The following is a 12,515-nucleotide window of genomic DNA, read 5'->3' as shown; positions in this document are numbered from 1 at the left end:
CACTTTGCAATCTCTTTGAACTTTTTCAGGATTTAGAGGAAACAGTTTTGTCTCTATGTAAATCTATTCAGTACAAATCCTACTCACAAAAAAGGACTGATAACTGTAGCAGAAGCCCCTAGACAAGGGAATCTTGTTAGTTTGCATCCATTACTTGAAAGATGTAGTATTTATAACAAATTTATACAAAAGTCAGGAAGAATCTAAGTGCAATGGCAAAGAAATCACAGAGACTATGAAAGGAAGTGCACATGAGAGAAACTACATTCAAAAATCCCAAGCATTGGAGTTTATATTGCTTTTCACATTACTGCCCACATTACTACAAGCTGTCTTACATGAACCATTATTTGCCACTCAGAATGTACTTACATTATAATTTAAATATTAATCCTGGTGTTATACCAGTCATTCCTTGAGAAATAGGTTTAAAACCTGACTATTTTGCCTACAGCATGAAAACTCACAATGTTTAACGGCACAGAAACAATTTAAATTCAGGGAAAAGGGACAAAAGTCTAAAAACTTGAATACTGGTATGAGATTGCTACAAAAACAAAAGCTTCTCTTCCCCAGTTTGGTTTTCGTCTCTCCATAAATACACCAAGATACACAGAGAACTTATCTCTCACACTAGTCAAAAAATAATCTCTCAGTTGTCTAAGTAACTTCATTATTGTATTTAAATTCATACAGCTGCCTTCACTGTGTAATATTTTAAAAAAAACTCACAAAATCAGCTTCAAGTTTTCCCATTTCTTGTTTGTAGCTTCTCATTCGGCTGCTGTACATGCCTCGGCTTTGAGGTGGGATCTCTCGAACTTCAAGTTCCATCTGCTCAAGCTAGCGAGAAAAAGAAGAGACACACAAATCAAAAGGGTAGCTGAAGCAAGCATGAATTTACCTAAATTGTTCACAACACGACAAAATATTCTTTATCAAGAAAAATGTTGTTCATTCTGCAACATTTGAAAAACCTTACCAAAATATTTACACAGCCTTAAGTCAGTAAACAAGTGGCAAAATGAATATTATTAACACTTATAAGGAATGATTCTAGTCAAGTATTTCTGAATTTTAATCCTAAATGTGATGAATATATTTTTATACAAGAAAAGAGTAAAACTGAAGTTAAATAACTTCCTGGAAATGAACATAGTTCAAAAGAAAGCCTATGTCCATTTAGCTGTAGGGTTTTGGAAACCCTTGGCTGAAAAAGGTGTTTTACTTTTATACACACATGCATATATATATATATATACACACACATTTAAAGTTTTATTTACCATTAGCTTCCAGGTTTAACAAAATAGTTCTCGTTCTTTTAAATACTGCTTATTCAGTAGAATTACAAAGCCTGAACTGACTGCCTAAATCTACATCTCAAATCTGTATGTAGGCACATGAAATAGCTCAACTGAAGGGTTTAATGACAATATTATTCAAGAACTTGTATACAGTCAAATGCATTAAAAATGCTTCTTCTATTTATTCTTGCTATACAGACTGCTACTGAGAGGCCTGAAACACAAGGAGGTACAGAATATCAAAATATAAAATAGGGTTGAGCTGCCTCCAAATTATCTGCCCACTGGGTCATGGAGCCTCCTCTGTGTGTTGTTATCTGTTTGGGAATTATATTTTGCACAGCTGAAGAATCCATTACCTGCCTTTAAAAGTCTTTCTGACCTATTTTGTTGCTGTAAGCACCTGAAACTATTTACTCACCTCCTACTGATCTCAGCTGAGTAATATGGCATTGGAACAGAAATGCCTTTCAATTAGGGTCCCAAGCTACCAGTTACTGGTCTTCACAAGGGACAACTACAGTTTATTTCTATACAATCACTTGCTCGCACTTTGAAATTTTGCCCTTATATCACAAGAAAAGTATCTGAATTTAATCAATGGAATTACCAGATACTCAAAAGTCATTCTGCCTAATATATTCTGATTATACAAAGTTATATTCAATAATAAACTGTAAAGCAGACTTTAATTAAATTGTCAGTAATGAAATGGAACATACAAAGCAATTTCTAAGTCTATCCAGTTCTTTGGCTCAGGCTTAACTTTCCAAAGGGCTATTATAAATTAAGCCAATAGCTGAAATTAATGGCTTATTTCTGATCTATTTCTTCTCACTGTGTTTGATCTCAAAAGTTCTATAAACATCAAAAACATTCCTCATATATATATATAGCATATATGCAAGGGTAGGATGTTTTAAAGAAGCCTTAATTCTTATCTACTACACAAAAACTAAACCATCTCCACGTGAATACAGAATTTGCAGCAAGGAGCAGATCAAGTCCATGAAATCCAAAATGTTCATTAGAATGAGTCAGTATCAGAGAGCATAAGGTCCAAACAACAACAATAAACCATGTATATTTAGGCTGACCAATGTTTAACACCTCTTTTTTTCTTTATTTTTTTTTCCCCCCATTGTGAGTTTAAAGAGCTACACTTGGTGGCTGGGCTGCTAAATTTCCATGCAAAATCATGCAGAAGATAGTGGTCAGGCACGTGTGAACCTAAATACAACCTAATTTCATGCATTTTTGTTTTCAGGACTCATATTATTGGTCATAAAAGCTTACTTTCCATATACAACGAAGAACAGAGCTAAATTATACTTAGAGCTAAAAGTAACTTGGTACTTAAATCTCAAATTATCTGTAGAAGTTCAAGTTTTCTTCAGAAAACCTACAAACTCAAAATTCTGTTATTACTTACATTCTAACTTGTCACCACTGTGGTGAAGCTGAGTATTTTGGCACCTAACTCATGCCCAAATTCATAAATGAGGTCCCATCCTTGAGGCTCCTCAAACCTAGTAGGTTTGTTCCTAACAACACTCAGTACACTCCCAGCACTGAATACAGTGTGAAGCAGAGCAGCCACTAATATTTCCATTCAAAAACACAACAAAGCAAAGCAGTGCTGCTGCTGTTGGCCACTGGGACCTTTTATGGTTTGGCCTCAGCTGGGAGCTAAACACCAGCTGCCACTGCGCCCCTTCCTGCCCTGCCACATGCTGGGGGAAGAAAATCAGGAGGAAAAGAAAACCAAGAGCTTGTGGGTTGAGATAAGGGCAGTTTAACAGAACACCACAAAACAAGAAGAAAATCCAATAATAACAGTAATACCAGTGAAACAACATATAAAGTAAGTGACCATAAACCCCTCACCCAAGCTCCAGCCATGACCCGACACTACCCACTGAAAACTGGGGGGCCCATGCACCAGCCCCTCCCCTTACACAGAGGGCATGACCTCAGGATGGTATCCACTACCCTGTTGCCTGGCCGGGTTATTTATCCTGGCTGCAGCCCCACTCAGATGCAGCCAGTTGTGACCATTAACCCCATCCTGGCCCAACCCAGGACAGAACCTTAAAATAAGTTTCCCCCTTCCTACAGGAACTTTTCCACATAAAATTGCTCAGGACAGTTGCTAGCATTTTATGGAAGGTGTAAGCTTTGCTATTTTATTCTGATTTTAAAGTCTTGGAGTTAAAAGAGATCTACACTTAAAAAAAAAGTGTCTAAATAAGAATAACCTAGCATTTGCAACACTAAATTAATTTATGCGCGTTACAAAAAAGCCAACTGTCTAGTTAAGATTAATCTAGCATGTAAAGAACAATTTTGTGATGTATCCCTTATAAAACATAAAGGCAAATAACGTAGAGATAGCTTTTTCTTTTTAAAAGTAGAATTTCACTCAAAAATGATAATTCTAGCCTGTGCTAGATTTTATATTCAAAGAATTTCCCTTAAGTTATCGCAACATTCACCCTTCTTCAAAACTTGGAAAAATAACATTCAGACACTCCACATGGATGTAGAATGACAGGATTTCCCTCCAGAGAACTTGTGCTAGACAGCTTTGGCTGGAAAAAGCAGCCTGAGAGTCTGGAAGTTTAGGTGTTGAGTTCTGCACACAGATCAAATCCCTTACACCAGTGACTTTAGCCAAACAGACTGTGTTGTAAAACAATAGCTAGTCAATATAAATAAATTATCTCTGAAATAATATTTATAATACAGGAGAGTATTATTTCCTAGCCAAGTAGGAAATAAACCAAAATAAGGTAAAACTAGCTCTGACTACTCAAGGCAATGAAGCAAATCAACGTATGAAAACTATCAACAGCATAGAATTAGGCTTATTTTTATTTTCTACTGTAGCCTTTAGTTTAGAAGAGGATCTTTTTAATCAGTTCTGTTACTAGCAGATTTGTTCAAATGGATTTTTAAACCCAAGCCCTGACATTAGTCACAAACATGTTAGGTAATTGCTTTAAGCAAGTAATTGAATTAAGCAGCTGTCTGGCAGCATTAGCAACAAGATCTAAAACAGAAATGTGAAAAAAAATACCCATATATTAAATGAAAATCATCATTAGGATAAAAGTACAGATACAGGATTTACTTTTGAATCTTGTACTAAATTTAGATGATCTTCTTCTGACATAAGGAGAGAAATAATGAGCCATTAATTACATTTCTGCTCCTTCCAATCTTAGGAATAGAAAACCAAACTTGAATGATTTTTCATCATTTTACCCATGATAAAATTTCACTAAGTTCCCCTGTATTTCTATGCTTTTTTTTTTCCCATCTCAAGTTGCAGCTGTAAGTTTCTACGTTTTTACTTTCTTTCACCACTTACTAAAAGAGAAAAAAAAGTCTACTGCTCTACAAGATAATCAGACAGATTAAATCAAGATGCATGAGTCAAAGAAAAAAAAAGAGTAAAGAGTTCAGGTATGTAAATATTTAATTCCATTCTTAAAGTAAAAGAACACAATTCAAAGCCTCTGCCAGCCTGTAACAGTTTACAGCAATAATGCAATAAAACTTAAATCACTTCACACAAGACTTAAAAAGAATACAATACTCTTGGGTATTTTGTATTCTCCAATAAGAACTATTTCAAATATATTGTTTCATTTTTTAATACATTATTGTTAAGTATTTTTAGGGCATCATATGCATTAAAAGTTACCGCTAATGATCCCAATATTTTCCCTAGGAATTTGCAGTTAACATATGAAAAGCCAGAACATACCAGTTCCCTTGCTTCTTCAAGCTGTTTCTCAACACTTGCAACCATCTGTTTCTTCTCATCTGAAACAGAATTATGAAAATATCAGTATAATTGTGCTCTTGCCATGAAAGAAAAATATACCATTGCAAAAGCTTACACGCATCAGCTAAAACTGACTTAAGGGATTTATTGTGTGTGACATCATCATACACTGTCATACTCACATTAGGAATTCAAAAAAAAAAAGAAAAGAGAAGAGGAGGCTTGAGAATACAAAATCTTCTGCTTGGTTATGCAGCATGTGCTAGTTAGGAGAGCAGCTGCAGCTGCTCCAGGTGTAGGAGTTGTGCCTCAGCAGGTGCTTGCTGGGTGTGGGCAAACAGATGAGAAAGCACAGGCGTGCCAGACAGGGGGAGGGAGAAGGTTTAAGAACAAAGGTTTATTCTATTTATTTGCAAAATACGAGATGCACAAAACTGAGCACCTCACTTACAATGAATCCAGGTACTGAAGAAAAATGAGGTTTCTATTCCCTGCTCCCATGCTAGCATTGGGTTTTTTTTGCTTCAGCAGAAACAAATTGAAATGCCATGGGAACTACAAGTAAACCAGTCTTCTAATTTAATTTGCAATTAAATGCAAATCAGTAATGAAAGGTAAAAAATTAAAAAAATTAATATGTTATAACCTAGCAGTCATCAGTAGCAATCATCACGTGCTGGGCTCCCCAGCAAGGCTACACCCAGCTATAGAGATCAAAGCTATAGAGCTTTCAGTGTGCCTCCAACCACTCTCTCAGGCAGAGATCCAACCTGAACTGAGGTTCAGTGTCACATCTGCCAACACTCCAACGGCTTACCACTCGGATTGTTACAGCACGAAAGGGCACTTTGTGAGGAATATTCAGCCACTGGGTACCAAAAACTCCCCACACTGCTTTATTACTGTGGGAATTCAGGGGCTTCCCTCCTGCCATTTGCCCTGCGCCCCTCTCTTGGCCACATCCTCAATCCTTCAGACTCAGAGTGGACAACAAGACTCTGAATGTACAACCCTTTGTAGCAGCTTGTTTCAAATGGAGAACATCATGAGACACCTGTGCTGGTGGCTTGCCTGATGAAGCAGATAAAAAGAGAATTGCACAAAAACATCCCTAGTCATTGCTCCTCAGAGATCATGATGGATGAGTCTATGTTGGCACAAGAGACTTCACTGTGTGTCTTCAGACCTCACGGCTTTCAGCCTGAATTCCTTTACTTCTCCACCACATGATCTCTTTGTATTCCAGAACTGACACATCAAAGATCAAAAGAGACTATCTGGTGATCTCCTTTGATCCTCCACATGGCACAAGCCACTGAACTTCAAGAGGGACTCCCTTTATCAAATGTATAAATAATTTGGCTTCTTATAGGCTGAAATGCTTTATTTTTAAGCAAGCTTAATGCCATAGGCAGGAATTGGAGGATGCTGAGGTAGCAACCAAACCCAAAATTTCTGCCATATAAAGTAGAACATGCCCCTAAATCAACCTCCCTTAAAGGCAACAGAATTACTTCTGGAAGGCCCATATTGCTACGTTTTTTTGTGGAGCATCCCCAGCTTAAGCAAGCCATGTTTCAGCCAAGTCCTCCCATGGCTGTTCCACAGTATCCTGCATTACTTCTGCATGGGCCTATCCACCTGTCTTCTCACTTACCCAAGACACTCTGCACTCTCATTTAAGGACCTGTGAACATCATGACCTCTCTGCCTGCAGTTACCTACACTGGAGCTCTGCCTGCAGAGAGTATCAGGTTCAGGATCACCTCTCCACCTTTAAGATAACGCAGAGATCTTTGCAAAGAGCTGCCTTCTGAGGATACACCAGCCCACACATGGCAGATCTACAAGAACACATCACATGCACTACGTTATCACCCAGGAAGCTGCTAGAGTACTGTAGAACATGGGTAATTCATCTACAGTCCAAAAATAAGACTGTAGGCTGAGGTCCTTCACTAAGGAAAAATCCCTCTCAGAGCACAAGTTCTCAAGAATGTGTTATGGCCAACTGGAGAGGCAGCCAGGATTCCTTCTGAGATTGGACCGGATAAATAGCTGCTACACTGCTGATGAGGTGCACCTAGAGATGAGACTGGCTTAGGCTCCGACTCTGTTATACCCTATATGCACAAATCAAGGTGTTGCTGGGTGCCAGCAGTAAGAACTGAACAACACTGTGTTTGGCAAAACAGAACTGGAATAAAATCTTGAAGAAAGCTGAAGCCCTCTGAGTAAAGGGAGCTCTGCCAGTGACACGAGTGAGGAGGAGGCACTTGAATTCCAGCAAAAATTAGAAATTAGAACACACCTTCAAGTCCTCCCAAACAGAGTTTCCTTTCTCAACCTTGAAAGAGGCCCAGAATTTCATCAGGTACAAAGTAAAGTACAAAGCTAAAGCCATGGATAAACAGCACCTTCCTTGGAAATATGGAACTCGCATTGCCACATCTCATGGGTTCTACAGCAGAAGATGCAAGAAATGCTCCTTTCTGCACAGCACTTTGAGCTCTCTGGTAGCAATGTCTGTCTTTTAACTCCCCACCAAGTTCTCATTATGGCATCCATGCCAGAAAGTGTAATGGTTAGTGATTTATCTTCTTAACATTTTATTATTGCTAAACTCAAAATAAAAGAGAATCTGCCACTTGTTTGCCCACACATTTCAGTTCTCCTACCAAGCATCCCAAAATACCTCTTCTTTCTTTCCTTTGGGAGCAGGTGAGATGACGATGGATGAAAGGAAAAACAACGTAAGATACCAAACACAACTCTATTTTATTGAAGCCAACAAAACTTTAAAATATAGCAGCAGCAAATAAACATACTATAGCAATTTCAGCATTTCCCTGAGTTTTACTGGATTACAACTTCCATACACATTAAGTCACCTGAAATTTAGGGGTATAAAGTTGGGGGGTTGGGGCAGATATTTCATGCTGCACAAATTCTGTGTGTACTTGGGGTTACAAAAAGAAAGCTAGCACTCTGCTGACCAGTAAGATCTTATGTACCCAGAGACATCAAGCTACAGACTTTTGGTAGGGAAAACTCCTTGGTACACAAGGAGGTCTGGCTGAAATCATTCCCATAAAACTGCAGAGGTATTGAAATGATCTTCAATGGTTTAGTTAAACTTTAACCCAACTCCAGTATTGCATTTTAACATGGTCCCAGATTTATCAATACATAATCACCCAGCTGGTGACCAGAGCAATGGCTGGGAGCAAGACCTACTGCCAACAGGCCTCAGGGATGTGTGAGCAGGCACACGGCAACCCCAGCACTGCAACCGTGGAGCAGTTCTCTTCATGGATTTCCAAGAAAGAAGCTGAACTTGTTGCAACTGCTGATCCTTTAGGGCACATGACACCACAAAGACCCCAGAGCAAGAAGGGGTGGCAGGATCCAACAGGGTCACTTGGGTAAGGAAAAGCAAGCATACTAAAGTGCAAGTATCAACCACATGGTTTCACTTGCCTCTCCTCCTCTAGCCACATCCATGTAGAACCCTGCTCTGAGTACACTGCCAGGAGCACTTGCCTGCTGGACTGCCAATACCTCTAGGCCTGTTGTTGATATGAGCAACAGAAGCATGAAATGCTACAACACTGCCAGTCAAGAAGCACTTGCTGGAATGGCTTTCAGAATATTTATGTCCAGTTTTACTGCCATGGTTAAGCTGAGGAAACAACTTACTTCACAGTCAGAATCTCCATAAAAAGGATGACACAACATCCACAAGGTGCTCAGACTGCAGATGAGGTCAGAGGAAGTTACTTAGAATAAGAGAAGCCTGCCACTAATGTAGTAGATCAGGACAAACAAGTTACAATCCAATTAAAGATCCTATTACTAACTGTATTACTCCACTATGTCTTAGCAGTTTTCAATCTGCTTACTTGATCTTTTCCTTAGATGCAGTTCTATCGTATGAAATAAGAAAATGTTTTTGTTTTTTTTTTTTTTTTAAAAATAGAATTTTTTTTCTCCACATTACCACAGAGAATGTCCTAAAGAAAATATTTCAAGCAGCTTTTATAATGTAACCAGTCAAATTGACAAGAGTATGGATAAATATAAAGACTGGAAACAAAAGTGGCTTTTTTTTCCTCATGCTAAGTATGGCAAACAAAGAAGTGATACAAGGTTGTATCAATTTCTTAAAAGAAACAAGCTTTTACTACATTTTCCTCAGTTCTTTCAGGTTTGTCCTTGCATTAGTCAACTCTTTTGTCTCCCAAAACACAGCAGTTACAGAAAGGTGGAAATCCTCCTACAGGTGTAGAAACACAACACAGCTCTGGTTTGATCTCACAACCAATGAATAGATTAAAAAAATCTGGACCAAAACTGAGCAGTACCATTGCTTGTGGGATTGCTTCTTTTTATTAGTACATGCTGAGGAAGAGACTGAGTAACAAAGGGCTCCAGTTCATAGAGCACTTGCAGGTTTTGCTACACTGGCTGAGGTTGCTCCCATGTTCACCACTGCAGAAGTTACTGTCCCAGTGGAGACAAATGGGAGAACACCAACCTCTTGGGTGGTTCAAGAGGCAGAACATGATGAACCAGAGCTGAAGTGGAGATAGTGAACTCCAGTACAGGGGCACAACAGAAAATTAAAGGTGGGACTTTTTTCAGCTACATCTGTTAGAGACTGAAATACAATGTTTTGATTGCCCAGTAGAAAATGCAGGTTACCGAGTGTCAGAAGAATGACAGCACTCAAGTATAAAAACACCACAACCCAGAGGCTGCTGTGCTGGGAGAAGACTAAGGTATTTATGGTCTTTTAGATCAAGCAACCAAACTTTATAGAAAATTTTGGTCAAATCACAAGGCAGATGTTTCTCTGAAACACAGAGCACTGTTAATAAAGCACACCAGCCAATAATCTTCGTTCTTCAAAGACTTGCAGCAGCATCACAGAAAAAACATCTATTTAAAAGCCATTTTTCTGTTCAGAATGCTCTCTTGAATTCTTCAGATGATGTCTGCCTCAACAGAAGACATTTTTTCCCAAGATGTTCTGTCGTCCCTGGTGTTTATTGTTTCTGCAGCATCAGAGTGCCTTTGTTACATTTCTTGCTGAACTATTTATGGTTTTGTGACAATGGGATTGTTTGTTGAGCCGTCATCTTCCTAGAACACAAGACAGCATCAAGTCCTGACAACACCAAATGCAGGAATCTTGCAAAAACAATTAACCATCACTTCTCCAATTCGATTGAATGTTAAGCTTGCACCAGGTCCATCTTGGTCAGAAGAAGGAAACAGAGAAACTCACTAGACTTCAGGAGATCTCTCTGTATTATGAAGAAGTAGCACAAGTCCTTACACCTTTCATTCTGCTTCTTCCAGCGTGGAGGAAGAAGGCCATCTGTCTCAAATCACTGCTGCTGAAAACTGGCACCTCACGTGCATCTCTCCTCATATCCCCCTCCCACCTCATAATCCTGCTTTTGAGGCTCTCCCAGCCATTTCCACAAGCACTAACTGGAACTTCTGGTGATGAAGACGCAAAGATCTTGCAAATATTCCTATTAAGAAACAAGGGAAAAATGTGTATTTAAAATGTTGCTGATTAAAGTGTTCAGCATAATCAGAGATTTATTTTTTTCCAGATGATCAAATGCCTCTATCAGCCAAGGCTGCAGTTTGTTTTGAAGTCATCCATCATTTTTTTGTTTCTGATGAAAGAGAGAATAGCCCTGAAAACAGATGCAGTGCACTCACAAAGGTACAGTGCAAGAAGTAGCTATAATGCAAGCCAGTCCAAAACACATGACCAGCCTCAAATCCTAACATGGAAAAGCCATCTCTTAAAAAAAAAAAAGAAAAGCTAACCATTGCCTTGTCTTCTTGAGGCCATTTAGCCCAATACCACAGGAGTGGTCCCAGGGGGAACAATCATTCTTTCTCCTCAGAGAGGATGAAGAATTCTAAAACACCTTCTAATGGCCACGTAAAACGACTTCAAAGCCTGCTGTTTCTAGGCTATGTTAATGTTTAAGACAATACCCTTTAAACATCTCCTATTTAAGCTCCAAAGTCTCCCTAAGTGAATAAGGGTGACTGACTCAAGGAGAGGATTACAGAAATCCACTACTACTAAGCAGAATATTCTTTCTACTATAGAACAGACACTGCTGACTTCCAAAATCTACAGTTAGAAAATTAAATCTCTATTCTTCTTCAGTAAATCAGTATAGCACTACTGATTTTCAGAAGGGCAGTCAGAAGTGTATTTATGATGCCTCAATGTTCCTAGAAAGAGATCCTTAAATCCTGTTTAAAAGTGAACAACACTTTGTGAGGCAGTGGGAAAATACTGCCTTGATTAGGTACTTCAGATTAGCAAGGAATTCACTGCATCCTCCCAGTAAATTGTTCCAGCGGCCACTTACAGGCTAAATATAATTTCTGACCAGACTGAACTATGTCAGTTCTAAATTTCAATCACACGAACTCTTTGGATTTCTCCCTTCTTCATTTTTTAAATCCCTATTAAAAAATAGAAAAAGCTTTCTACATCATAAGCACCTGCAGACTGTAATTGAATGACCCTCCCTGTCCATTTTGTTAAGCTCAACAGGAGTATAGGTTTCTGAAGCCAATGAAGAGGCACGGTTTCCTGTCCTTTAATCATGCCTGTGATTGGCCACTGAACTCAAATTGATCAGCAGACTTTCTAACTTGCTAAAATTAAATTGGACATAATGTTCCAGAATCAGACAGATTTTTACCCAAGATTCCTGTTTATTAATTTCAGATGTATTTTGGACCTCTGAATAATAATGCCTTGAGATAATACGTTTTAGTTGAGTGCCTACCTCAGATCCTGTTTACGGCCACTACTTCATCACATCATGACACATTTCCCACTCTAAAAGTAGGATGTTGTTCTCTGGTCCTGGATGCATTACATTTTTTCCTTTAGTCATATGGAAATATATACCATTAGTGTATGTTTATTCCCTCCTTACACAATATCCATTCCTAACATTTAAGTATCCTAAAGCTTTGGGAAATACGCACAGGAAGCAAAAGCAGAAATATTTAATGCCATGGAAGCAGAAGAGGCATTAGCTGAGCTACAGGAGGGACAGAAGAGAAATCCACTACTTTCAGCTTCCTTCTGAAGAGGATTTCAGTTTCCTGTATAGTTTTCATCTTTCTACCCTAACACTCTTACAGACAGTATTGTCTTTACAACAGGGCTACATCGTGAATCAGACCATGAATGCTGCAGGCTACTGGCAAACACATTAAGTAAAGGAACACTGATTTGTTTGCATCTGCTCCTACACGTCACCACGGTCAATTATCCAAATCAAAAGTTTTAACAGCAGGCAGTAAAAATAGAGATTCAGATTAAAACATGCACAAATTCTGTCTATGCCACATGGGAA

General features: G+C 38.7%; 1 protein-coding gene across 1 annotated transcript in view; it reads right to left on the bottom strand.

Annotated features, from left to right (window-relative positions):
- VTI1A (vesicle transport through interaction with t-SNAREs 1A) overlaps positions 1–6,034 on the bottom strand; it is a gene marked incomplete at its 3' end in the record, with an annotated part of 57,295 nt that extends 51,261 nt beyond the window's left edge. The window contains exons 1-4 of the mRNA XM_008949439.1: positions 5,918–6,034; positions 5,840–5,870; positions 5,080–5,138; positions 733–843 (exon numbers count right to left, since the gene is read on the bottom strand). Coding sequence (XP_008947687.1) covers positions 733–843; positions 5,080–5,138; positions 5,840–5,870; positions 5,918–6,034 — 318 coding nt within the window. The remainder of the gene's footprint in view (positions 1–732; positions 844–5,079; positions 5,139–5,839; positions 5,871–5,917) is intronic.
- Between the last annotated feature and the right edge of the window lie 6,481 nt (positions 6,035–12,515).

Source organism: Merops nubicus, unplaced genomic scaffold (assembly GCF_000691845.1).
Source record: "Merops nubicus isolate BGI_N331 unplaced genomic scaffold, ASM69184v1 scaffold25960, whole genome shotgun sequence".
NCBI lineage: Eukaryota > Metazoa > Chordata > Aves > Coraciiformes > Meropidae > Merops > Merops nubicus.
This window is presented reverse-complemented; position numbering and strand designations above follow the sequence as displayed.